This window comes from Notechis scutatus, chromosome 5, assembly GCF_049901735.1.
Source record: "Notechis scutatus isolate UNSWTSFEM ecotype Mainland chromosome 5, rNotScu1.2, whole genome shotgun sequence".
Classification (NCBI taxonomy): Eukaryota; Metazoa; Chordata; class Lepidosauria; order Squamata; family Elapidae; genus Notechis; species Notechis scutatus.
Window position 1 is genome coordinate 3,408,376 of NC_142013.1, and position 27,283 is coordinate 3,435,658.

General features: G+C 44.0%; 1 protein-coding gene and 1 long non-coding RNA gene across 7 annotated transcripts in view; one reads left to right on the forward strand and one right to left on the reverse strand.

The window, feature by feature from the left end:
- Positions 1-27,283, reverse strand: part of LOC148130344 (uncharacterized) — a 469,114-nt gene that overhangs the window by 395,795 nt on the left and 46,036 nt on the right. The gene's annotated exons all lie outside the window — the stretch shown is intronic.
- Positions 1-27,283, forward strand: part of LOC113429413 (glycerophosphodiester phosphodiesterase 2-like) — a 136,509-nt gene that overhangs the window by 73,400 nt on the left and 35,826 nt on the right. For all 6 annotated transcript variants that reach the window (XM_087965952.1, XM_087965958.1, XM_087965957.1 and 3 more), the window contains exons 3-7: positions 15,104-15,207; positions 19,686-19,779; positions 20,468-20,527; positions 21,946-22,044; positions 24,089-24,182. In XM_087965952.1, coding sequence (XP_087822078.1) covers positions 15,104-15,207; positions 19,686-19,779; positions 20,468-20,527; positions 21,946-22,044; positions 24,089-24,182 — 451 coding nt within the window. The remainder of the gene's footprint in view (positions 1-15,103; positions 15,208-19,685; positions 19,780-20,467; positions 20,528-21,945; positions 22,045-24,088; positions 24,183-27,283) is intronic.

Consider the following 27,283-nt stretch of genomic DNA (forward strand, 5'->3'; position numbering starts at 1 on the left):
GTTGAGGACCGCCCATATTTACGACGGGTTGCAGTGTCGTTTGGCTCATGGGATCCCCTTTTGTGACCTCCCAGCTAGTCAACACAGATTCACTTGAGCAACAGTGGTCCTAACTTGAACAATTGCCACAATTCACTTAACCGCCGGGGCCAGAAAGATTGTAAAATGGGACAAAAAAAACTGACTTTAACCAATGTCTCCCATCGAGCAATGAAAAGTTTTGGGCTGCATTGTAGTCGTAAGTAGAGGACCCCCTGTATTCCAGAAATGGACCATGGATTTGTATAGAAGTAATGACTACAGTAGCTGTCATGCCCCCCGTCGGAATCTGATTCGGAGGGGGAGGCCGAGCAGCTGACAGGGAGTGGGAGTGTAGTTCCATTGGTTGTGGAGGAAACTGGGGAAGGGCAAAGTCTGGCTGGGCAGAGCAGGGGAGAGGTAGAACAAGGGAGAGGGAATTCAGAGGAAGACCCAGGCCCACCCCCTCTTCATCCTAGGGCACACAGGGAGGAACGGAGAAGGGAGCAACGTGGGTTGCATGGCTTACAGGGGAGGAAAGGGCCCTGATTCCCTTCATTAGGACGCCTGAGAATGAGAGTTTAAAAGAGATGCATGCTGAGGGCGACATCAACAAACATGAATTAATCTTGTGTTGACTTTGGTTATCTGCATTCCTGGCATCCTCCCAAACGTGTTGAGTTATTGCGTGCCTTCACATCTGGAATTCTTGCTCCTGCCCTGTCGGACTAATTACTTCAGTTTGGCTTGTTTGGACTTATAGTTACAGTTTGTGTTGACCATGTTTTGGACTTGATTCCCTCCATCCCAAGGCTGTTCCTGGGAGAGTTTTTCCTCCAGCCCAGAAGGTAACCAGGACATTGGGGACAAAGTTGGTGCTAATAAAGGGGACTCCCACTGATTATCTGACTGTTTTGCCTTTGTGCCACGCCCCTTTGGGTCATCACAGTAGCCTGTTTCATTCATTTTGTAATCACCCCTAGCATAAAACCGGCTTTTCCCCCTCAGCAGCTACACAACTCACACCACACTTTCCTTTAGCAAACCACAATAACCACAAGAATTTTTTGTTCCCTGGATAAGTTCCAGGCAGCTCAAGAGTCCATTAATGTGTCTGGAAAGCAGAAATAAAACCAGTATCGGCTCTTTATTCCCCAAAGTTGTGTTCCAAGCTGTTTCACACACACACACACACACACACAGACACACACGCACAGACACACACAAACACACACACCCCTGTGTTTGCCAAGGTTGTGTTCCAAAGCTTGTACCTTTTTTGACACTTCCTCGATACTTCATCTTAATTGTAGCTTTCAGCCTGGTGGACGAATAGATGCAGAGGTTTGTTTTTCGGGGATGAGAAAATTCACCCTGCTCTTCCTAGCTCTCGCTGTCAGGATTTGAATCTGGAGCCACAGCAGCTGTGCTTTGCCACAGGTCACTTGTGTGCAATCTGCTTTGTCAAGATGGAGCTGGCAGAGGAGGCTTCTCGGAGTGGTGGGGCTACTTGAGGCCATGTATCTTATCCAGTGCCGAGCTCCTATTTAGCCCAAGCCTTGTTTTTTTTAGAAAAATATTCAGGAATTTCGAATGAGGGATTTTTATTACAGCGTTCTTCCTCACTTTCCTGGTTTCCTTTGTTGCTGCTATAAAATTCCAATGAAGATTATCATCATCATCATCATTATACTTACTGCTACTTTAACACCCCACCTTTCTGTTTAGAGAAGATCTGCAACAGGCTGACAGCGATAAAACAAAATGCTAACTTTAAGAAAGAGGTAATTGTCAAGCTAGTTTGGACTAATGGTTTAAGGCCCCTGGCTAGAAAACAGGAGATGGTGAGTTCTAGTCCTGCCTTAGGCATGAAAGCTGGTTGAGTGGTTTTGGGCCAATCACCAGGAGATGGTGAGTTCTAGTCCCGCCTTAGGCATGAAAGCCAGCTGGGTGACTTTGGGCCAATCACCAGGAGATGGTGAGTTCTAGTCCCGCCTTAGCCATGAAAGCCAACTGGGTGACTTTGGGCCAATCACCAGGAGATGTTGAGTTCTAGTCCCGCCTTAGCCATGAAAGCCAACTGGGTGACTTTGGGCCAATCACCAGGAGATGGTGAGTTCTAGTCCCGCCTTAGCCATGAAAGCCAACTGGGTGACTTTGGGCCAATCACCAGGAGACGGTGAGTTCTAGTCCCGCCTTAGGCATGAAAGCCACCTGGGTGACTTTGGGCCAATCACCAGGAGATGGTGAGTTCTAGTCCCACCTTAGGCATGAAAGCCACCTGGGTGACTTTGGGCCAATCACCAGGAGACAGTGAGTTCTAGTCCCACCTTAGGCATGAAAGCCACCTGGGTGACTTTGGGCCAATCACCAGGAGACAGTGAGTTCTAGTCCCGCCTTAGGCATGAAAGCCACCTGGGTGACTTTGGGCCAATCACCAGGAGACGGGGAGTTCTAGTCCCGCCTTAGGCATGAAAGCCAACTTAGGTGACTTTGGGCCAATCACCAGGAGACGGTGAGTTCTAGTCCCGCCTTAGGCATGAAAGCCAACTGGGTGGACTTTGGGCCAATCACCAGGAGACGGTGAGTTCTAGTCCCGCCTTAGGCATGAAAGCCACCTGGGTGACTTTGGGCCAATCACCAGGAGATGGTGAGTTCTAGTCCCACCTTAGGCATGAAAGCCACCTGGGTGACTTTGGGCCAATCACCAGGAGACAGTGAGTTCTAGTCCCACCTTAGGCATGAAAGCCACCTGGGTGACTTTGGGCCAATCACCAGGAGACAGTGAGTTCTAGTCCCGCCTTAGGCATGAAAGCCAGCTGGGTGACTTTGGGCCAATCACCAGGAGACAGTGAGTTCTAGTCCCGCCTGAGGCATGAAAGCCAGCTGGGTGACTTTGGGCCAATCACCAGGAGACAGTGAGTTCTAGTCCCGCCTGAGGCATGAAAGCCAGCTGGGTGACTTTGGGCCAATCACCAGGAGACGGGGAGTTCTAGTCCCGCCTTAGCATGAAAGTTTCCCTCACTGCTTCCCAGGGTGATTATGGTGGGGAAATATCACAATAGGAGACAATATTGGACATGTTCTCTGCTTTGAGTTGTGTATAAAAATGATAAAGGCAGAGCACAAATGCCTTCATATATACATGCATACAATTTCTGTTGCCAAGCAAGACAGTTGTTAAGTGAGTTTTACGACCTTTCTTGCCCTTATTTGTTAAGTGAATCACAGCAACTGTTAAGTGAGTCACACAGATGTTGAGTGAAACTGGCTTCCCCCATTGACAGGAGATCGCCAAAGGGGATCACAAGACCCCAGGACTCTTCAACTGTCATAGATACATGCCAGTGGCCAACCATCTGAAACTCGATCACGTGACCGGTGATTTATTTATTTTTTGCTGCAACGGTGTGAAAAATTGTCATAAGTCCCTTCTTTTCTGTTTGAACTCTGAACAGTCACCAAATGAAAGCTCGTAAGTCAAGGACTACACGTATCTTTGGATTGGGGCAGGGGTGGGATTCTCCAGGTTTAAGAACCGATTCAGTGATCGTGCGATTTGCGCGTGCGTTTCACGTGTTATTTGTGCGCGCATGCACATCACTCGAGTAACGCAGGTGAGAGGCAGCAATCCGCAGTGCCACGCTAGTCAGCTGAGTGTCAGGGCTCCAACAAATCCACCCCCATTCAAATCTTCAGTCTCTAGCCACATCTCTCAAGAGTAAAAAAAAAATTGATTTAATAGAAGTGGCCATGTTGGTGTTAGCTGGGTGCAGCCGACACTAAAATACATCATTCATTTTCCCCTTGACCCTGGTCTTCTCCCCCCACCCCAATCCCCTGGATGTACATTCTCCAATGGGACACATCCATAGCCAGGAGTCATCAATCATGCTCTCCAGTAATAATCTTGCGTGCCAACAGCTTCGTCTGCCTAGCAATTATCTGCAGCATTTAAGGAATGCACTGCTTTCCCCCAGTCCCTTTCTGCTGGCAACTAAAAAGAGCAAAGGAGTATCTTTTTAGTTGACACTGAGACAATATAGGTAGCTAAAAGCTCAGGGGCAAGCAGGCCCATGTGATAGTCGCAGCGAACCGGTTCGCTACCAGCTGATTTTCGGAACAAGGGGTTCAGCCGAACTGCTCCGAATTGGTGGAATTCCATCCCCGGATTGGGGTATATATAAACCAGGGGTGGCATTCTACCAATTCAGACCGGTTCCGGCGAACCGGAGGGCTGTTTTTCTCCTTCCCAAGGGTCCAGTAGCCTCCCCGAGGTTTTGAAGGCCCACCGGAAGCTGGAAACAGGCCCGCTTCCGGACTTCCAGTAGGCCACAGCCACCCAGCCACCGGGCAGCGAACCGGTTGCTGGGTTTTTTTTGAATCCCACCTCTGATGGCTCTGTGAGCGTCAGCTACTTCTTGTGGCAATGAGTTCCAGAGGCCTGGCTGAGTGAGCCAGTGATGGGGGGGGAACCGCTCTCTTTTCCTGCTAGCTTCGTCGGGGGTCTCTTTTGCTGCTGGTGATAGCGGAGGAGGGGGTCTCCTCTTCCTGCCTGTCTCTGCTCTTCTGAATTCCTTCGGCGTTTCTCCTTCCGCTTTGGCATTCTGCTGAGCCCCCCCTTCTCTCCCCCTCCGCTGACGGGATTTATCCGGAGGTCAGCCTGGCGGTTCTGCTTCAGTGCCCGCCTGACAGGAGGTGTCAAGCGCCACGAACCGGAGGCTGCTTTGATGAGCTGCCGCTTCCTTCACGGTTGCTCTTTTGGCCTCTTTCCCTGGGTTTCTGCTCCTCCCTCTCTTCCTTCCTTCCTCCCTCCCTCCCCTTCTTTTCCTTTCTTTTTCCTTTCCTTCCCTTCCTCTTTTCTTTCCTTTTTTTCCTTCCTTCCCTTCCTCTTTTCTTTCCTTCTTCCCTTCCCTTCCCTTCTTCCTTTCCTTTCCTTTTTCTTTTACTTCCATTCTCTTCTCCTTCCCTTCCCTTCCTCCTTCTCTTTCCTTCTTCCTTCCCTTCCCTTCTTCCTTTCCTTTTTTCCTCCCCTCCCTTCCCTTCTTCCTTTCCTTTCCTTTTTTCTTTTACTTCCATTCTCTTCTCCTTTTCCTTTCCTTCCTTTCCTCCTTCTCTTTCCTTCTTCCCTTCCCTTCCCTTCTTCCTTTCCTTTTTCTTTCCCTTCCTTTCCTTTCCTTTTTCTTTTACTTCCATTCTCTTCTCCTTTCCTTCCCTTCCCTTCCTCCTTCTCTTTCCTTCTTCCTTTCCCTTCCCTTCTTCCTTTCCTTTTTCCTTCCCTTCCCTTCCCTTCTTCCTTTCCTTTCCTTTTTTCTTTTACTTCCATTCTCTTCTCCTTTCCCTTCCCTTCCCTTTTCCTTTCCTTTTTTCCTTCCCTTTCCTTCCTCTTTTTCTTTCCTTCTTCCCTTCCCTTCTTCCTTTCCTTTCCTTTTTCTTTTACTTCCGTTCTCTTCTCCTTTTCCTTTCCTTCCTTCCTCCTTCTCTTTCCTTCTTCCCTTTCCTTCTTCCTTCCTTCCTCCCCCTCCCTTTCTTCTTCTTTCCTTCCCTTCCCTTTCTTCCTTTCCTTTCCTTTCCTTTCCTTTCCTTTCCTTTCCTTTCCTTTCCTTTCCTTTCCTTTCCTTTCCTTTCCTTTCCTTTCCTTCTTCCCTTCCCTTCCATTCTCTTCCTTCCCTTCCCTTTCCTTCTGTTTTTCACACTTAAAACCATTACAACAATCCTTCACGGTCACATGATCAAAATTCAGACTCTTGGCCATCGATTCCTATTTATGACGGGGACCACGTGATCCACCTTTGGTGACCTTCTGACAAGCAGAGCCAATGGGGAAGCCGGGTTCACTTAACAACCGTGTGACTGACGTAACAACAGCAGTGATTCCCTTAGCGACTCTGGCAAGGCAGGTCCTAAAATGGAGCAAAATTCTCTTAGGAGATGTCTCGCTCAGCCACACAAATTCTGGGCTCAGTTGTGGGTCGTAAGTCGAGGACCCACCTTGCAAATTACGAGGAAGAGAAAAAGACCAATGGAACAGAAGTTGCCCTCGGAAGTTGTGGGAGCTTCATCCCTGGAGGCTTTCAAGAAGAGACTGGACTCCCATCTGTCAGAAATGGTGTAGGGTCTACTGCTTGGGCAGGGGGTTGGACTAGATGACCTACAAGGTCCCTTCCAACTCTGATTATCTGTTATTATTGTGTTATTCAGAAGTTGTGGGAGCTTCATCCCTGGAGGCTTTCAAGAAGAGACTGGACTGCCAACTGTCAGAAATGGTGTAGGGTCTACTGCTTGGGCAGGGGGTTGGACTAGATGACCTACAAGGTCCCTTCCAACTCTGATTATCTGTTATTATTGTGTTATTCAGAAGTTGTGGGAGCTTCATCCCTGGAAGCTTTCAAGAAGAGACTGGACTGCCCATCTGTCACAAATGATGTAGGGTCTCCTGCTTGGACAGGGGTTGGACTAGATGACCTACAAGGTCCCTTCCAACTCTGATTATCTGTTATTATTGTGTTATTCAGAAGTTGTGGGAGCTTCATCCCTGGAAGCTTTCAAGAAGAGACTGGACTGCCCATCTGTCAGAAATGATGTAGGGTCTACTGCTTGGACAGGGGGTTGGACTAGATGACCTACAAGGTCCCTTCCAACTCTGATTATCCGTTATCTGTTAAGACGAGAGGGGAGCAGAACATGCCTCTCTACAAGATCTGGCTGTTGGCATAGAAATCTTTTGTAATGTGTGAAAAGAAAAATAAAAGTCTTATCCATCAGATGAAACCTTTCGGTGGATAAGTGGGAAGCCAGAGAAGGAATTTTGTGACTCACGGAATTAAGTTGTCATGTCAGCATCTCCGCTAGCGCCAGGCAGAGATCAAAAAGGAGGAATAATTGGTTTGCAAACGCCGCTTCAAATATGTGACACCCTCTCAGAATGCCTTTTAACACTCTGTGTGTGGGGGTGTCGGTATGCCTGAAGTCCTCGACGTACGACCACAATGGAGGCCAGAGTGTTTATGTTGCTAAAGGAGGATATTTGTTACGGGAGTTTTGTCCCATTTTCTCTCTGCGTTTTTTAACTGAACTGAACTGAACTGAATTCTTTTATTAGCCAAGTGTGATTTGTGCAAATGCTCTCAGTGTCCATAAAAGAAAAGATCCATTTGTCAAGAGTCAAGAATCATCAGGTGCAACACTTAATAATCGTCATAGGGTACAATAAGCAATCAAATCATACTAAGAAATAGTCAATATAAATCGTTAGGATACAAGCGACAAAGTTACAGTCATACAGTCACAAGTGGGAGGGGATGGGCGATAAGGAGTGATGAGAAGATTAGTAGTAATAGTAGTGCAGACTTTGTAAATAGTTGGACAGTGTTGGAATTAGTTGTTTAGCACAGGGATCCCCAACCTTTTCGAAGCCGCGGCCCGGTTCCGGCATCAGCTGGGCGCCGCGCCGGTATCGCGTCAACTGGGCGCCGCCATCTTTTATGACGAAAAGGCGCTTCCGGTGGCGTCACGGAAGCGCTGTTCGTCAAAAAGATGGCGGCGCAGCGCTTCCAGTGAGCTTTTTCGGGTAGAAATGGCTTTCTACCCGGAAAAGCTCACCGAGCGCATGGCGCCGCCATCTTATGACGAAACAGCGCTTCCAGTGAGCTTTTACCCGGAAAAGCTCACCAGAAGCGCTTTTTACCAAAAAAGATGGCGGCGCCCAGCAACCAGCGGCCCGGTAAGGCTTGTTCGCTGCCCGGTACGGTCCGCGGACGGCGGTTGGGGACCCCTGGTTTAGCAGAGCGATGGTGTTCTTTCTTTACTTTCTTTTCCTTCCTTCCTCCCTCCCTTCCACCTCTTCCTCTTTCTTTCTTTCTTTCTTTCTTTCTTTCTTTCTTTTCTTTCTTTCTTTCTTCTTTCTTTCTTTCTTTCTTTCTTTCTTTCTTTCTTTCTTTCTTTCTTTCTTTCTTTCTTTCTTTCTTTCTTTCTTTCTTTCTTTCTTTCTTTCTTTCTTTCTTTCTTTATTGGCCAAGTGTGATTGAACACACGAGGAATTTGTCTTGGTGCAAAGGCTCTCAGTGTACATAAAAGAAAAGATACAGTCGTCAAGAGTCAAGAATCATCAGGTGCAACACTTAGTATACAATAAGCAATCAAATCCTACTAGGAAAAAGTCAATATAAATCATAAGGACACAAGCGACAAAGTCACAGTCATACAGTCACAAGTGGGAGGGGATGGGTGATAAGGAGTGATGAGAAGATTAACAGTAATAGTAGTGCAGACTTTGTAATAGTTGGACAGTGTTGAGGGAATTATTTGTTTAGCAGTTATGGCATTGGGGGAAAAACTGTCCTTGTGTCTAGTTGTTCGGGTGTGTAGTGCTCTATAGCGTTGTTTTGAGGGAAGGAGTTGAAACAGTTTATGTCCAGGATGTAAATATTTTCACAGGCTTCTTTTTGACTCAGGGTGCAGGATACAGGACCTCCATGGAAGGCAGGTTGGTAGCCATTGTTTTTTTTCTGCAGTCCTAATTCTCCTCTGGGGTCTGTGTCTGTCCTGTTGGATTGCAGAACCAAACCAGACAGTGATAGAGGTGCGGATGACAGACTTAAGAGAATAACCACAGTTGTTAAATGAGAAAAATGGTTGTTAAGCGAGTCAGGCTTCCCCCATTGACTCTTTGCTGGGCAGAAGGTGGCCAAAGGGGGAATCGCGTCACACACATACACACACACAGACTGGGTGCTGCAACCGTCATAAATAGGAGTCAGTCATCAAACATCTGAACGTAAATCCCTTGACTGTGGGGATTGTGAGAAATGATCATACATCATTTTTTTAACCCGTGCCGTTGTAACTTTGAAATGGTCATTAAATGAAGAGCTATAAATCAAGGACTAGCTGTACATTGGAGCGGTTTTGCTGAAAATCAGAAGTCACTTCCTTTTTATTTTTTATTTTTGCAAAACCATGGCAAAACTGGGTCTCTTTCATGCCTAAGGCAGGACTAGAACTCACCGTTTCCTGGTGATTGGTCCAGTATCATCCAGTTGGCTTTCATGGCTAAGGCGGGACTAGAACTCACAGTCTCCTGGTGATTGGTCCAAAGTCACCCAGCCATGTTCATGCCTAAGGTGGGACTAGAACTCCCCGTCTCCTGGTGATTGGCCCAAAGTCACCCAGTTGGCTTTCATGGCTAAGGCGGGACTAGAACTCACAGTCTCCTGGTGATTGGTCCAATGTCATCCAGTTGGCTTTCATGGCTAAGGCGGGACTAGAACTCACAGTCTCCTGGTGATTGGTCCAAAGTCACCCAGCCACGTTCATGCCTAAGGTGGGGCTAGAACTCCCAGTCTCCTGGTGATTGGTCCAGTGTCATCCAGTTGGCTTTCATGGCTAAGGCGGGACTAGAACTCACAGTCTCCTGGTGATTGGTCCAAAGTCACCCAGCCACGTTCATGCCTAAGGCGGGACTAGAACTCACCGTTTCCTGGTGATTGGTCCAGTGTCATCCAGTTGGCTTTCATGGCTAAGGCGGGACTAGAACTTAAAGTCTCCTGGTGATTGGCCCAATGTCACCCAGCCACTTTTCATGGCTAAGATGGGACTAGAACTCACCGTCTCCTGGTGATTGGCTCAAAGTCACCAAATTGACTTTCATGGCTGAGGCTGAACTAGAACTCCTATTATAGCCTGGAGACCAAACTGGCTGTCAGTGAATAGTCACTGAACAAATGATTGTATGCTGAGGAGTATTCTTCGACTCTTGGAAGCATTGGGCAGAGGGGTGTGTGTGTGTGTGTGTGTGTGTAAGGGAGAGAAAGAGAGAGAATGAGAGAGAGAATGAAAAACAAAAAGAGAGCAAGAAAAAGTGAGAGTGAGAAACAATGAGAAAGAGATAGAATTGGAGAGAGGGAAGAACAAAAGAGAGAGAGAAGGAGAGGGAGAGAGACACAATGAGAGAGAGTTGGAGACAGAATGAGAAACAGAAAAGAGAGAGAGAGAAAGAGGGAGAGAGAGACACAATGAGAGAGAAAGAGACAATGAGAGAGAAAATGAGAGAATGAAAGAGAGAGGCAATGAGAGAGAGAATGAGAATGACTGTTAATAAAGCAACCCAAGTCAGATTCAGAAGCTCCACAGTTTCAGGGGCGGAGCTGGCGTCGCGACGATACGGCATGCGATCTTGGAGGTCTGAGATCGCTGCCGATATCTTTGCTCCTGGACGGTCCTATCGGATCTAAACCATCCCGAAGAGACGGTGAATGTAAAGAGCGCATCGTGTGGATCCCAGGGATACCGCAAAGTCCCTGGTAGATCCAGGTGAAGCTCTTTTTGCCAGCGGCAAAGAGGCAGCCATTAAAGCTGCTGAAGTTGGGACAGCTCCGAAACGAAAGAGAACGGAAAGAGAGAGTGGGCCGGTTTGGCGAGAACTTTTTCTTTATTTTAAGATTTGAAAGGACACCCTAAGGAAAAGAAAGAATCTGTAAAAGTTTTGACAGAAGTGATTAAGCGGTGATTTTAAACAGGAATGTCAAATTAATATTTTTTTTTGCTGGACTCTTTCTGTACGATTTTTTACTTTGAACTGGACTGGTCTTTTTTTTCTATCTTATTTTTGATTTTCGTTTCTTCTCCTTTTTGTCTTTACAATATTTTAGGCTAGAGATCCCCTTTTAGCCTTTTTTTTTTTTAAACCCTTTTTACTTTTTAATTATTATTTTTTATAATAATTTGTTTGGAAAAGGAGGGGGAAAGTAAAAACAGAGGAAACTTTGTAACACTGCCAACTAGAGGCTTAGAAATATTCTTTTCTCTTTCGACCAGACAAAGCTGAGAAAGAATTCAGACTTCTTTTCAAGGACTTTGAGCCTGTCTGATAAGATAGAGGGAAGAGCATGGGAGAGTGTTATTTCACGTGCTCTTCTGGGTTTCTATCAGTAGCTGGAGTCTGGTGTTGAAGTATACAGAAAAAAAGATGATAAGATTCTAGAGAAGGAAGCTTTAAAAATTAACAAAAGCCTTGGATAACTAAATAGGAGCAGTGTCTTCTTTTTCTCTTTTTTAAGTTGGGCTATTCCTCACACCCCTCCTTATCAGCTTATTATTTGTAATAGTTATTTAGATCTCTGGACTCTTGGAACCTGCTTTTGTCTTTCTTTTTGCTTTTGGAGCCTAATTTTTACTTTTGCATTCTATTTTAAAGGAAAAGCCTTAGTATTAATGTTTTCCTTCTTCTTCTTTTTTTAAGGGAGTAAGCTTTTTCTTTTTCTCTCTCTCCCTCTCCTGCATTTTTTATCTACCCTCCATATTGGGTTATATTATTCTGTTCTATATTCTATTCTATATTCTATTCTATTCTATTCTATTCTATTCTATTCTATTCTATTCTATTCTATTCTATTCTATTCTATATTGTTTTCTATATTCTATTCTATTTCTATTCTATTCTATATTCTATTCTATTCTATTCTATTCTATATTCTATTCTATTCTATTCTATATTCTATTCTGTTCTATATTCTATTTATATTCTATTCTATTTATATTGTATTCTATTCTATATTCTATTTATATTCTATTCTATTCTATTTATATTCTATTCTATATTCCATTCTATATTCTATTTATATTCTATTCTATTCTATTCTATTCTATTTATATTCTATTGTATTCTATTCTATTCTATTCTATTCTATTCTATTTTATATCCTATTCTATTTATATTCTATTCTATTCTATATTCTGTTCTATATTCTATTCTATTCTATATTCTATTCTATATTCTATTCTATATTCTATTTATATTGTATTGTATTGTATTGTATTGTATTGTATTGTATTCTATTCTATTCTATTCTATTCTATTCTATTCTATTCTATTCTATTCTATTCTATTCTATTATTCTATTCTATTCACATCATCCTGATTCTATGCCTCTGTTTATACAACCCAGGATTGTATTTACTTTCAAGGACTACCTGAAATGTGCCGTTTTTCAAACTAGACAACCTTGTGTGTGAAGGGACGCAGTGGCTCAGTGGCTAAGATGCTGAGCTTGTCGATCAGAAAGATCTTTGTACATGGCTAACCTGCTTTCCAGCTCCGTTCTCCTGGGCAGGGCAACCAAAGAAGACCCAGCCGATCAGCTGGGGCTCTCTGGGAGGCAGAGAAGAGATGGGGTTGGCGGGGCCAGTCAGAGGTGGCATTGGCCGGTTCTCCAAACTACTCCAAATTTCTGCTACTGGTTCTCCAGAACCGGCTGAATACGCACCTCTGCTTTTAACGGATGATTTTACTTGTCTCTTTGGGTTTGTAAGGTATCTTGGCGCAAAGCAAAAAGCTGCCTTTTTTGCAACCATTTCAATTCTTAGAAGAAATAATGAGTGACCGAAAGGGCAGCGAGCTGGCCAATTTATGAGCTCGTAAACCTGCCGCTGTTACATTGGGGCCGAGAATTATGTTTCCTTGAGTCAAAGCTCCCTGTGAATAAATGTTGGCTCTGGGGGTTTGCAGTGGTAACACATGCCTTTCGGTTCTCATTAATTTTATCCTTTTTTACCTCCCCGTTCCTAATAAAGACAGAGGCCTCTGTAATGCTGCGAGAGAGTCAGGAGACATGAAATTTTGAAAAAAGAAACATGGTAGCTGGGGTGAGCAGGCTGGGATTCCTGCAAGCACCTCTTGAGATCAAAGAAAAAAAGTATATTCAGCTGTATTGTCCTTGCTTCTCTCTTTATTTAAAACTAGCTCGAATATCCGTACCTCGCTACGAAACTATGTGATTGGGCTTAGTTTTTGGAGAGGAAAATAACGGGGGGGGGGGGAAATCTGCCTCTGCCTACCAGCATCCATCGGTATTCATCTGACTAGCGTCCTCTCAGTGTGTGAGAGAGTTGAGGGCTGTCTGGAAACTGAAAGAGTATTTGCTGTATGAGCAAGGAGGAGACAGCAAGGAGCCTGGGCGTGGCTTAGCTCAACTGTTTTGTACTAAAGCTGCTTGGTGCTGTGAAACTGAAACTCCTCTGCTTGTGTTTTGCATTTGGAACAGGTTTCTTTTCAGGTTGGGAGGGGGAATAGAACTCTTTAGCATCGGGGTATTAATAATAATAATAATAATAATAATAATAATAATAATAATAATAATAATAAAAAATAAGAGCGTAATATAATAATAATAATAATAATAATATAGGAAATACTCTAAATGCTCTGGTGGTCATTTTGAAAAATCCTTTCTTAGTGAGCAGCTAGAAGCCAAGAGGAACATACGGGCCAAATTTCAAGATTGCAGGCTTTATGGTTCTGGAGATTTTGTGATGATGCACGAGTGGTCCTTCACTGGTGTGTGTGTGTGTGTGTGTATATGGATGGATGGATAGATAAAAATTTTAATGAAAAGTTTGTAAAAGATGATAAAAGAAACTTGACAATGACAAAAAAAGAGAGACAGAGAAGAAAGACAGAGGTGGAAAAAGGAAAGATGAAAAGAAATAGAGATGGCTTCCAATTTTCTTTCGTAGTGATAAAATTATCTTTCAATCTATGGTTATAAAAGAAAAAAATACCTGTCTTTTTCTGTTATCTACAGGTAAGTTCTTCAACTTACGACCCCAATTGAGCCCAAAATGTATGTTACTAAGTGAGACATTTTTAAAGTGAATTTTGTCCCCTTTTATACGACTTTTCTTGTCCCATTTGAATCGCTGCTGTTGTTAAATTAGACACGCCGTTATTAAGTGAATCTGGCTTCCCCATTGTCAGAAGGTCGCAAAAGAGTATCATGTGACCCCAGGAAACTGCGACCGTCATAACTCTGAACTGATTGCCAAGCATCCAAATGTAAATCACCTGACTCTGGAGATGCTGCAACCGTCATAAGTGTGAAAAACGGTTGTAAGTCGCTTTTTTCAGTACCGTTGTAACTTTGAACGGTCACTAAATGAACTGTTGTAAGTCGAGGATTACCCGTGCATGCTTGGCTGAAGAAATGCTCCATTAAGTTTTGCAGTATTTTATCAAACGTTTAGACCCGTGATGGCTAACCTAGGGCACGCATGCCACAGGTGGCACGCATAGCCATTTGTGCTGGCACGCGAGCCACAGGCAAACTGTCCTCACGGCACATGCGCGTGCCTCACAGCTGGTTTTTGGCCTCCCAGAGGCTTGAGGAAAGCCTTTGCAGGCCAAAAAATAGGCCCATTTCATCGCTTCCTGTATTTCCGGAAATACCGGAAGTGACAAAACGGGCCCATTTTTCGGGCTGCAGAAGCTTTCCTCAAGTCTCTGGGAGGCCAAAAAAGGCCTCAAACGGGCTGAAAATCAGCTGGAAGGTGCAGTGCAGGTAGGGGCGTGGTGGGGAGATTGAGCACGGATGCGCAGAGGGCGTGAGGGGGCGTGCACATTGCCTTCTGGGCGCTGGCACGCGAGCGCAAGCGCGCACACAATTTTTGGCACAGGAGCCCAAAAAAGTTAGCCACCACTGCTTTAGACCATCTTTAGAAGCTTTCAAGAAGAGACTGGACTGCCATCCATCAGAAATGCTGTAGGGCAGGGTGTCCAACCTTAGTAACGTTAAGCCTGGAGGACTTCAACTCCCAGAATTCCCCAGCCAGCAAAGCTGGCTGGGGAATTCTGGGAGTTGAAGTCCTCCAGGCTTAACGTTACCAAGGTTGGACACCCTGCTGTAAGTATCTTAGGCGGGGGCGGGGTTGGACTAGATGACCTACAAGGTCCTTTCCAATACTGTTTAAGGAGACAACTTTAAGATGGATGGACTTCCAACTCCCAGAATTCTCAGCAATGGCCAATCTGGCTGGAGAATTTTGGGAGTTGCCAAGGGCAGGCTGGCAGAGGTTTGTCTAAAAAATTTAGGCACTATATTTTTCTTCGTTCTTCATCGAGATGCTGGAGATTGAAATTGAAAAAAAACAAACTCTTCAGAATAGAAATAGATAAAAACTCTTCGGAATAGAAAATAGATTTAATGCACAGCATTAAAACCCTGCCTGATCTTCCAGCCTGTTGTGTGCCCATCAATTATACTGTAATAAATTTGTGTGTCTTTTTTTTTTTTTTCTGTGTGTTTTTTCACAGTGGGAACGCCTCTGGTTCTTAATCCTTGCCTTTTCTTTCTTTCTGACCATGATCTGGTTCTATTTTTGGTGGGAAGTTCACAACGACTACAATGAAATCAACTGGTAAGTGGAAAAAGTATTTACAGCAACCCTACAACCCCTTAGCGTGCAGTGCCCCCTTCACCAATCACATGCCCTCTAGATGTTGAACCCCTGGAAAGGAATTGGGAGTTGAAACCCCACCAGGGCATCTGGTGAAAGCCTGCCTGAAGAAGTTGGTATAATCATAATAATAATCATAATCATATGGGTTCTCTTGGTGCTCTCTGAGCTAGGTTGTTTTCTTGGAGACGTTTCATGACCCAACTAGGATACATCATCAGTGCTAGAAGGGAGAGGGGTATGTGGAGGAGGAGGAGGAGGAAAACTGTGGGGTCCTTGGTACTCTCTGAGCTGGGTTGTTTTCTTGGAGACATTTCATGACCCAATTAGGTAACATCATCAGTGCTAAAAGTGCTAATTTACTGAAACAATAAATATCACCCCAATCAAAGAACCACCAACTCGGACAAAAAATCAAACAGTAAACAACAGCTTAATCAAGGAACTACCAAGAACACAAATGTTGACAGGGCAAGCCATTAGTATATAAAAATAAGAGCAAACCCCACTCCCTTCTAGTACTGATAATGTTACCTAGTTGGGTAATGAAACATCTGCAAGAAAACTACCAAGCTCAGAGAGCACCAAGGACCCCACAGTCATTTTCCTCCTCCTCCTCCTCCTCCTCCTCCTCCTCCTCCTCCTCCTCCTCCTCCTCCTCCTCCTCCTCCTCCTCCTCCTCCTCCTCCTCCTCCTCCTCCTCCTCCTCCTCCTCCTTCCCTCCTCCTCCTCTTCTGTTTCTACCTCACTTCACAATCCCCACTCCTTTTTAGCACTGATGATGCTACCTAGTTGGGTAATGAAATGCCTGCAAGAAAACAGCCAAACTCAGTACCCAAAGACTCCACTATATAATAAAATAATAAAAAATGCTTGCTCAGTGGGATCTGGTTTGCATTCATGATAAATGCAGCAGTTGGAACAGCATGCAAAAAAATCATTTTCTCCGGGGATTTAAGTTGGAAGAGCAGGAGGAAAAAAAAAATTACTCAGCATTTAAATTGTGTCCTGCAAGGGTTGCTGAGTCTCCTTTCCTTAAACCAGGGGTCGGCAACCTTAAACACTCAAAAGAGCCAAAAAGGCCCTAACCGGAATAATTCAAGTTCAATTCTGGAGCTGACCGGAAGTTCAATTCCCCTACCATAGAGTCTCCTAGCTCCTTTTTCTTCTGCCTGTCGTAAGCCAGCAGTGGAGCTCTGCAGCAGAGGGATGAAAGAGCCACACGTGGCTCTAGAGCTGCGGGTTGCCGACTCCTGCCTTAAACCTATTCCCATTCGGACTACTGTAGCACCCCTTGTATAGAGCCAACCCTTGGAAGAGTGTTAGGATATGTCACAGTTGTTTTTACAGCTTTGACTTTGTTGACATAGTCAGCTGGTCTGGGAGAAATTGTGTTGGCTGCCCTTTGACTCCAGGGCACAGTGACGGTTGAGCATATAACTTAACTATGCAGTCACAGATTCCACCAGATGGAATGGAATGTGCAAATTCAGAATTTCAGGAGTGCAAACATGAAAGCCTTATTATTTAATTCTGTAAACTAAATTAATTACGGAAGCACATTATAGTCCAGTCAGCGTTCTACATTCCAAATTCAGAATTTCAGGAGCACAAAGACAAAAGTCCTTTTATTATTATTATTTTTTAATTCTGTAAACTGAATTAATTACTTAAACGCATTAAAGTCCAGTCAGCATTCTTCATTCCAAATTCAGAATTTCAGAAGCATAAACTAGAAAGTTTTTTAATTATTATTATTGTTTAATTATATGTATGTATGTATGTATGTATGTATGTATGCATGCATGCATGCATGTATACTGAAACACATTAAAAGTCCAGTTCTTTATTCCCTGGTCAAATGTGCAAATTCAGAATTTCAGGAGCGCAAACATGAAAGCCTTTTATTATTATTATTATTATTATTATTATTATTATTATTATTATTATTATTATTATTATTATTATTATTATTATTATTATTATTATTATTCTGTAAACTGAATTAATTACTGAAACACATTAAAGTCCAGTCAGCGTTCAGCATTCCCTGGTTAGAAAGACATGCTAAAGAAACTCTCTAAGAAACAAAATATAGTGTTAAAACGTTCTCTACAAACAGCAAGGCTCACACGTTCTTTAAAAAAACAAGATTATCTGGAGGAAATGCCCCTGTGAAAAGCTGGCATCAATTAGGGTGTCAAGAGGAAGAAAACAGAATAATTTGCATTTTTAATGAAAGGTTCTTCAAGGAACTTGCGATGACGCTGCTGTAAATTATTGTCTGGTTCCAGGTGTTGTGCGTTTATCCAGTTTTTAAATGATGTTAATGAAGCTTTAAAGATTTTTTGTTTTGTTTTTAAATTTGCTCATCCTAGGAAGACAAAATTTAGATCTGTAGTGAGAAATACGAGAACGGGTAGTCCTCAACTTATAACCATTCATTTAGTGACCGTTTGAGGTTACGACAACACTGACAAAAGTGGTTTAATGTCCATTTTTCACACTTAAGATTGTGTTGCATAGTCACGTAATCAAAATTTGGACGCTTGGCACCTGATCCCCATTTGCGGCCTTCTGACAAGCAATGGGGAAACCAGATTCACTTAACAACCATGTTGATTCAGTGATTCATTTAACAACGGTGTCAAGAAAGGTCATAAAATGGAGGAAAAAAATAATTTCACAAATGTCTCGCTTAGCAACAGAAATTTTGGGCTCAATTGTGGTCGTAAGTCAAGAACTAACTGTACTGGCTTACCGACGTGAACATTTTGGGGTTGCTGGGAGGTTTCCCCCCCTCTTTTTTTTCTTTTTATAATTCCTAATCTAGTTTTATAATTTTAGAACAGTGATGGCAAACACAATGCAATGCACCACCCTCCCCGCGCATGTGTGCGCAATACTCCCACCCCGCCCCCTTACCTGCACTGCGCATGCGCGCGGCTCCCAGCTGATTTTCAGCCTGTTTGAGGCCCTTTTTTTGGTCTGCCTGAGGCTCGAGGGAAGCCTCTGCAGCCTCGGGAGGCCGAAAAACGGCCCTTCCGGAAATATCAGAATCGCCCGCTTTCAGCCTCCGGAGGGTCTTTGGAGCCTGGGGGAGGCCGTTTTCGCCCTCCTGGAGGCTTGAGGGAAGTCTCTGGAGCCTCGGGAGGCTGAAAAACGGGCCCGTTTCGGCACTTCCAGTATTTCCGGAAGGCTTATTTTTCGGCCTCCCGAGGCTGCAGAGGCTTCCCTCGAACCTCTGAGAGGGTGAAAACGGGCTCAAACGGGCCGAAAATCAGCTGGGAGACACGCGCATGCGCAGCGCAAGTAAGTTTGGCTGGGGTTCGCGTGCCTGCACAAATGGCTCTGCGTGCCACTTGTGGCACATGTGCCATAGGTTCACCATCACAGTTTTAGAACTTCCTTTGTTAATCGATGCTGATTTGTGGCTCAGTTTCCCAACTGTTGTCAGTGTAGAGTTAAGAATTGGCATCTGTGGGACAATTTATTTCCGTTTTAAAATGATTTGGAGGCTTTAATGCAGCCTGAAATTTTGCCTTCAGACTCATACAGGAGGGAAAAATCAGCATTTCTCGAGCTCGGCCACTTTTAAGACGCGTGGACTTCCACTCCCAGAATCCCCCCAGATGAGCTAACCGATTAGACAAGGCTCTTTCCAACTAGGCTACATGCTGGCTGGGGAAGCCTGGGAGTTGAAGCCTGCATGTTTTAGGGTTTTCAGACTTGAGAAATGCTGGTCTATCTAGGACAGAGTTTAGGGAACTATGTCCCCTTCGTGACTTGTGGACTTCAACTCCCAGAATTCCTGTCGGCATGGCTGACTCAAGAATTATGGGAATTGAAGTCCACAAGTCATAAAAGCGCCATAGTTCCCCAGCCCCTGATCTACTGTGTTTCCCCAAAAATAAGACTGGGTCTTATATGTACCTTTTCTTTTATGTCTACTGAGAGTATTTGCACCAAAGACAAAATCCTTGTGTGTCCAATCACACTTGGCCAATAAAGAATTCTATTCTATTCTATTTATATTAATTTTTGATGCAAAACACACATTTAGGGCTTATTTTTTGAACAGGGCTTATTTTCGGGGAAATATGATACTAAATTCATTTTGGTTGACTATCGTAATGGGCTTATTTTTGGGGTAGGGCTTATATTACAATTACAAGCATCCTGAAAAAACATGCTAGGGTTTATTTTCTGGTTGGGACTTATTTTCGGGGAAACATGGTAGGAGGTAGGAAAATTCCTGACATGGGCAGGGATCGGACTGGATGGCCTCCAAAGATTCTTCCCATCCTCACATTCTATGATTTATGCCCATCGTCCAGATCCTCCCTGGCATTAAATTCTTTTAAATTAAATTCTTTGCATTTAATTCTTTGCATTTAATTCTTTTTTTTTTATTATTATTCCCTCCCTTCCCTCTCCAGGTTTTTATATAATAGAATGGGTTACTGGAGTGATTGGTCCATTCCTATACTGGTTACGACGGCTGTTGGTTTCACTTACATCACAGCTTTATTGGTAAGTTTTGAACCCAGGATCTCCGGTGGGTTTTGTCCATGGCAGTCTGACATTTGCTTTCTGAACAAAATAGGCCACTTTTTGTTCTTGCAAAAGACATTTTTTTTAAATTAGTGGACAACCAGCTAAATAGGAGCCAGCCGTGTGCTGCAGCCGCCGCCAAAAAAGCCAGTGCAATCCTAAATTGCATTAACAGAGGGATACAATCGAGATCAAGGGAGGTACTAATACCACTCTGTAAAGCCTTAGTAAGACCACACCCAGAATCCTGGTTGCTCTTCTCTGTACTATTTCTAGAGTCTCAACATCTTTTTTATAATGTGGTGAGCAAAACTGGATGCATTACTCTAGGTGTGGTCTTGCTAAGGCTTTATAGAGTGGTATTAGTACTTCCCTTGATCTCGATTGTATCCCTCTGTGAATGTAACATAGGATTGCATTGGCTTTTTTGGCTGCTGCTGCTGCACACGGCTGGCTCCTATTTAGCTGGTTGTCCATTAAAGACTCCAAGATCCCTGTCACAGTTCCTGCTATTGAGGCCTGGTTTCACCCAGTCTATATGTGTCCTTTTGGTTTTTCTTGCCTAAGTGTTCAATGTTCGTTCTTCGTGGTTGCCAAAGCGCCTCCCTGAATGAATTAAGTAATCAATAATTGTGGTGTTCCCCCCCCCCCCCCTTCTTGTTTTCAGATTTTAGCACTTTGTCACATAGCTGTAGGACAACAGATGAATCTGCATTGGATCCATAAGGTGGGTTTTGGTCTCATCCGTGCCAGAGTTATCGTAATATGAGAGTGTGTCTCGGGAACCCTCAACAAATGGCCGATGAAGTGGGTGTGGCCCATCATAAAACTCATTTTCCTAAAGAATGAGTTCTTTATCAGTTTTCCTCATCCTCTTTCTCTTCCTCCTTTTACTTCTCTTTCTCTTCTTCCTCCTCCTTCTTTTCTTCCTCTTTTCTTTCTCTTCCTCCTTCTCTTCCTCCTCTTTCTCTTCCTCCTCTTTTCCCTCCTCCTCTTTCTCCTTTCTCTTCCTCCTCTTTCTCCTCCTCTTCTCTTTCTCTTCCTTCTTTATCTTTCACCTCCTCTTTTTCCTCCTCTTCCTCTCCCCTTTCTCCTTTCTCTTTCTCTTCCTCCTCTTTCTCTTCCTCCTCTTCCTCCTCCTCTTCTTTCTTCTCCTTCTCCTCTTCTTTCTCCTCTTTCTCTTTTTCTCCCTCCTCTTTCCTTTCTCTTTCTCTTCCTCTTTCTCTTCCCCCTCTTCATCTTTCTCCTCTTCTTCCTCCTCTTTCTCTTCTCTCTTCGTTATCCCTCCTCCTTTTTCTCTTTTCCTCCTCTTTTTCTCCTCCTCCTCTTCTCCTCCTCCTCTTCTTTTTCCTCTTTTCTCTTCTCTTTCTCTTCTCTTTCTCCCTCTCCTCTTTCTCCTTTCTCTTCCTCCTCCTCTTCCTCCTCTTTCTCTTCCCCCTCTTCATCTTTCTCCTCTTCTTCCTCCTCTTTCTCCTCTTTCTCTTCGTTATCCCTCCTCTTTTTCTTTCTCCTCTTCTTTCTTCTCCTTCTCCTCTTCTTTCTCCTCTTTTCTCTTCTCTTTCTCTTCTCTTTCTCCCTCCTCTTTCTCCTTTCTCTTCCTCCTCCTCTTCCTCCTCTTTCTCTTCCCCCTCTTCATCTTTCTCCTCTTCTTCCTCCTCTTTCTCCCTCCTCCTCTTTCTCTTTTCTCTTCCTCCTCCTCTTGTTTCTCCTCTTTCTCCTCCTCCTCCTCCTCCCCGCGTATGAAGGGTCAGGATCCAGAAGTGGGAATATCCCTCTGTGAAATCTCTTTTGCACAAGAGGTTCCCACTTCTGGATCCTGAGCTGCCTGAAAAGTTCTGAAAAACCTGGCTGTGACTTTCCCTAAAGCTCTTCCACCAAACCCAGGAAGACTTTTGATAGCGGCTTAAAAATCAACAGCTCTATCTCAGCCCTTTATGGACTCAGGAGTCGTATCCAAATGGCAGGGTGTTGAAATGCGTGGGTGAAACTGCGCATTCTTCCAAACCCATAGGCACCCTGACCCCCTGAGAAACCTCTGAATTGACAGGCCTTGCCTGACCTGCGAAGCTGAGAGGTTGAATGTTGATGATTGAACCATCAATCCTAGTAACTGAATAGAGTAAACTCTCTTTGCTTGCGTTTCAGATTGGGCTAATCACTACCTGGATCTCAACTGTGGTTACAATGAGTTGTGTAGCCCAGTTGTGGGACGATGAATGGGATATGGTGGTGATATCTTTGCAAGTAAGTGTTTTCTCTTAATTTGCCCCACCCAAACACACCAAGATTGCAGAGCCAAACAACATAATAAGTTCTTTTTGTCCTAAATTTGATCCTGTCCAGTTCAGCAATTAAATATTCGAACCAAGCCCTTTTTTTAAAAAAAAAACCATGCCTTAAAAACTGGTTTTCTCATGATTTTTGATAGGTTTACAAGTAGAATAGAATAGAATGGAATGGAATGGAATGGAATAGGATGGAATAAGGAATAGGAATAGGAATAGGAATAGGAATAGGAATAGGAATAGAATAGAATAGAATAGAATAGAATAGAATAGAATAGAATAGAATAGAATAGAATAAAATAATAGAATAGAATAGAATAGAATAGAATAGAATAGAATAGAATAGAATAGAATAGAATTCTTTATTGGCCAAGTGTGATTGGACACACAAGGAATTTGTCTTGGTGCAAATGCTCTCAGCGTACATAAAAGAAAAGAGACATTCGTCAAGAGTCAAGAATCATCAGGTACAACACTTAATAATAGTCATAGGGTACAATAAGCAATCAAATCATACTAGGGAACAAATAAAACAATATAAATTGTAAAGATACAAGCAGCATAAATTGTAAAGATACAAGCAACATGGTTATAGTCATAAGTGAGAAGTAGGTACTAGAAAGTGTTATTATAATCTAGTAGTACAGGAATAATAGTAATACAGTCTTAGTAAATAAGTTGAACAGTGTGGAGGGAATTATTTGTTTAGCAGAGTGATGGCATTCAGGAAAAAACTTCCCTTGTGTCTAGTTGTTCTGGTGTGCAGGGCTCTAAAGCGTCATTTTAAGGGAAGGAATTGAAAGGGTTTATGTCCAGGATGTGAGGGGTCTGTAGATATTTTCCCAGCCCTCTTTTTGACTCGAAGTAGTCCTCAACTTACGACCAACATTTCTGTTGCTAAGTGAAAAGAGAATACAGGTAGTCCTTGACTTAAAACAGTTTGTTTAGCGACCGTTCAAAGTTACAACGACAACGTAAAAAGTGACGCATGACCTTTTTTCACACTTGCAACCCTTGCAAGCCTCCTCACGGTGAGATGATCAAAATTCGGACCCTTGGCAACTGACTCCTATTTATGACGGTCTCCCTTTTTGCGACCTCCTGACAAAGGAGCCAAGTCAGTGAGGAAGCCCGATTCACTTAACAATTGTGTTGCTAACTTATCCACTGCAGTGCTTCCCTTAGCAACTACAGCCAGAAAGGTTGTAAAACTAGAATTCATTTAGTAAATATCTCACTTAGCAGCAGAAATTTTGGGCTCCTTTGGGGTCGTAATTTGAAGACTACCTTGGAATGCAAGTGCCAACAGTCGAAAACCACTTTTAATTCCCTGCAGCTTTGTGTTGTGGTTAGCCGGCAGCAGGTGTGGACGGCTGAGGAGAACGAGGACTCAGATGAGGGGCCAGGACCATTAGGGAGTGGACTGCTGCCTTCAGAGATTGTGGGGGGCTGGCAGCAGCGATGAGGAGGTTCCCGAGGAGCCTGTGCCAAGTGCGTGTGTGCGCAGGATTCCTCGCAGGAAAGAGCAGCTGCAACTGCACGGGCAACTCAGGAGTAAGGCTGCAAGGGAATGGCCCCTCCTTCAAGAAGATAAAAGGCAGCGGTGAAGTGAACGTTCTTTGCAGGAAGCAAAGACATTTTGAAATTCAGTCTCGCGGACATTACAGTATCTTAATTTGGTATTTGAAGACTCTTGTGTTGTGAAATATTTCTTATCTGTGATTCTTGGCACTGTCGTACAGTTTTGGCGAGGTTTGTGCTTATCAAAGTTAATTAGTTTGCAGCAGCCTTTTAACCGGGGATTCGTAAGACTCATTAAAAGGTTTCTGTTCCCTTTGGTTATTGTTTGTCTTACTGGGAAAGGGTTTGGGTCAGAACACTTTGCAGAACTATCTTGGATCCCCACAAACCGTGTTTTTCTGTGTCTCTTGTTATTAACTGTTCAGGGGAATCACAACTGTGATCTTACTCACGGTTTGCAAATCATTTCTGTTCCACCATAGGCAACTGCTCCTTTTCTGCACCTAGGAGCCCTTGTGGCGGTCACGGCCCTGTCTTGGTTGATTTCCGGGCAATTTGCAAAAGCCGAAAGAGCCAGTAAGTAGAACCGCTTTCCTCCTATTCAGCTGGAAAAATGGAATAACGAGGAAGGGGAAAGACATACAAACCACGAATTAAGGGCTGAAATTTTATGATGCCACAACTCTACCCCCTTTTGTAAGGGTGTTGTGACATCACACATATGTGAGGAATGAAGCTTGCCTTGCAAGAATGACTTTGGAGAGGCTGAGCAATTTTGGGCGACTTTCATTTTCGTCACACAAGCATAATACTTTACGGAGAAGGAAAATAAGGATTTAGAATAGAACAGAATAAACAGAATGGAATTACGGAGTTGGAAGAGACCTTAGAGGTCTTTTAGTCCAGCCCCCTGCTGAGGCCGAAAACTAGACCCGTTTCGTCACTTCCGGTATTTCCGGAAAAACAGGAAGTGATGAAACGGGCCTAGTTTTCGGCCTGAAAAGCCTGCAGAAGCCTTCCTCAAGCTTCTGAGAGGCCAAAAAAGGCCTCAAACTGGCTGAAAATCAGCTGTGAGGCACGCGCATGTGCAGTGAGGTAAGTTTGCCTGCAGCTCGCGTGCCGGCACAAATGGCTCTGCATGCCACCTGTGGCACGCATGCCATAGGGTCGCCGTCACGGGCCTAGTGCAATCTTCTGACAAGGAAAGTCAATGGGGAAGCCAGATTCACTTTAACAGCCGGATTGCTAACTTTATCAACTGCAGCGATTCATTTAACAACCGTGGCCAGGGAGGTCGTAAAATGGGGCAAAGCTCCCTTCACTAAATTTCTCACTTAGCAACAGAAATTTGGGACTCAGTTTTTGTCGTAAGTTGAGGATCACCTGTAAATATCTTTGCGCCTAGAAATCCTTGGAGATTTGTTTGTTTCTTCCTTTTTTTTAAAAAAAAAAAAGGCTGAGATTGACAAGCAGATTGAAATCTGTGCCTGATTAAGTCCTAAACTTTCCAATCGGAGAGAACCCGTATCTGCGGTATATTACAACGAGAATTGCGGATTTTTGACTTCTCGGTTTCTTTTTTCGTTCGGTTGTCAGTAAGCCGAAGGGGATATTGCTTTGCTTATTTGCCTTATTAAGTTTTTCTCCTTTCGTGCGATGCTTCGATGTCCTTCTGGGGAAATTACCTTCTGCCATCATAACCCCAGCTGTAGTTTGGATATATGAGGAAAACGTTGCACAAGCTTGCTCTGAAGACGTCCAAAAGCTGCCAAGTTTGCCTTGATGCTAGAAAACCTTTGTCCCGTAGCGACACCGAGAATCGGATAACGTTGGCAAGGACGAGATGCGCGGAGCCAAAAATAGAGGAAGCGAGAGACAAGGCCGTTCAACATTCAGCAAATTAAAACGAGCAGATCTAGCACTTCGCTTTCCACATTGAGTCTCGCTGTCGTAAGCACTCTGGGCTGCCCCTGGCTAGTTGCTGTCAGCCTAATTCCCTGTAATTCTAATTCAGACAGTCAGGATTGGAGCGGAAATGAAGTGTTTGTGTGTGAGGGTTTGTTTATTTTATTTTTTTAAAAAAACTGCATTAGCAAGCCTAATGTTTGCAAAAAGTCTGACAGATTTCAAGAGGAAGATTTGATCCAGTGACGCGACAATAGCAACAAAAGTAAAAATAAAGCATGAACGATCTACGACTTCTGTGCCTTTGATATAATTGCAAAGCACAGAAAGGAAGGCCTTGGTGCTCTTGTCTAAGCTTGCTGGTTTGCTGGCAGACATCTTGTTACCTGACTAGGTCATATCATCAGTGCTGGGGAGTGTGGGATTTGCGCCCCGCACTGATGACGTTGCCTAGTTGGGTACTGAAAAGTCTGCAAGAAACAAGCAACCCCTGAAAGCATCGAGGATTCCATAGTCCTCCTTCTCATCTTCCTCCTCATACCCCTCTCCCTTCTAGCACTGATGATGTTACCTAGTTGGGTCATGAAACGTCTGCAAGAAAACCACCCAGCTCAGAGAGCACCAAGGACCCCACAGTCCTCTTCCTCCTCCTCCCCCCTCCTCCTCAAACCCCATCTCCTTCTAGCACTGATGAAATTACCTAGTTGGGTCATGAAACGTTGCAAGAAAACCACCCAGGTCAGAAAGCATTAAGGACCCCACAGTTCAACCCTGAGCTAAAGTGATTCTCTTTCCTTTGGTACATAAGATTAAATGTGAAACGTTCAACATTCAAGAGGTGTTGGGTAACAGGAACCAAGCATGAGACAACTCGGACGAGAATAATGCAATCTGCTTAGCCATGGACAGGAAAGAGCAGGCAAAGGTCAGCGTTATAAAAACAGCAACCTGAAAAGAGATCAAACTACATCTTAGCAAACAAACAGGAAATGAAATTACAGGCCGTCCTTGACGTAGGAGCACAGTGGAGCCCCAGATCTGCGCTGCTAAGCATTTTGCCCCATTAAGTGCATTTTGCCCCATTTCGCAACTTTCCTTGCCACCGTTGTTAAGCGAGTCGCTGCGGTTGTCATGTTAGTAACATGGTTGTTAAGTGAATCTGGCTTTTCCCCCTTGAATTTGCTTGTCAGAAAGTCACAAAATAACCACGGGGCGCTACAACTGTCATAAATACGAACCAGTGGCCAATTTTGATCACGTGAACATGGGAATGCTGCGACGGTCGTAAGTGTGAAAACAATAAGGTTGTTGTAATTCCAAACGGTCACTAAATAAATGGTTGTAAGTCAAAGACTATCTGTATATTGCCCCATAGCACTTTACAGCACTCTTTAGGTAATTTACAATGTCAGTGTTATTTGCATCTTAACTCCAACAATCTGGGTCCTCCTTTTATCGACCTGGGAAGGATGGAAGGCTGAGTCAACCTTTAGCTCCATCAGGATCAAACTCCTGGCTGTGGGCAGAGTTTGCCTGCAGTTGTGATGACCCGGGGCTTGGCACAAAGGCAACACAGTCACATAAGTAAGAAAAGTGCCTTTTAGTACCTCCAACTTTGCCCCCAATGTCCAGGTTATCTTTGGCTGGAGAAAAAACTCTCCCAAGAACAGTCTTTAAGTGGAGGAAATTCAATCCGAAAACAAAGTACATACAAACTGTAAATAAAAATCCAAACAAACCACGCTGCAGCCATTAATTTGACAGGGCAGGAG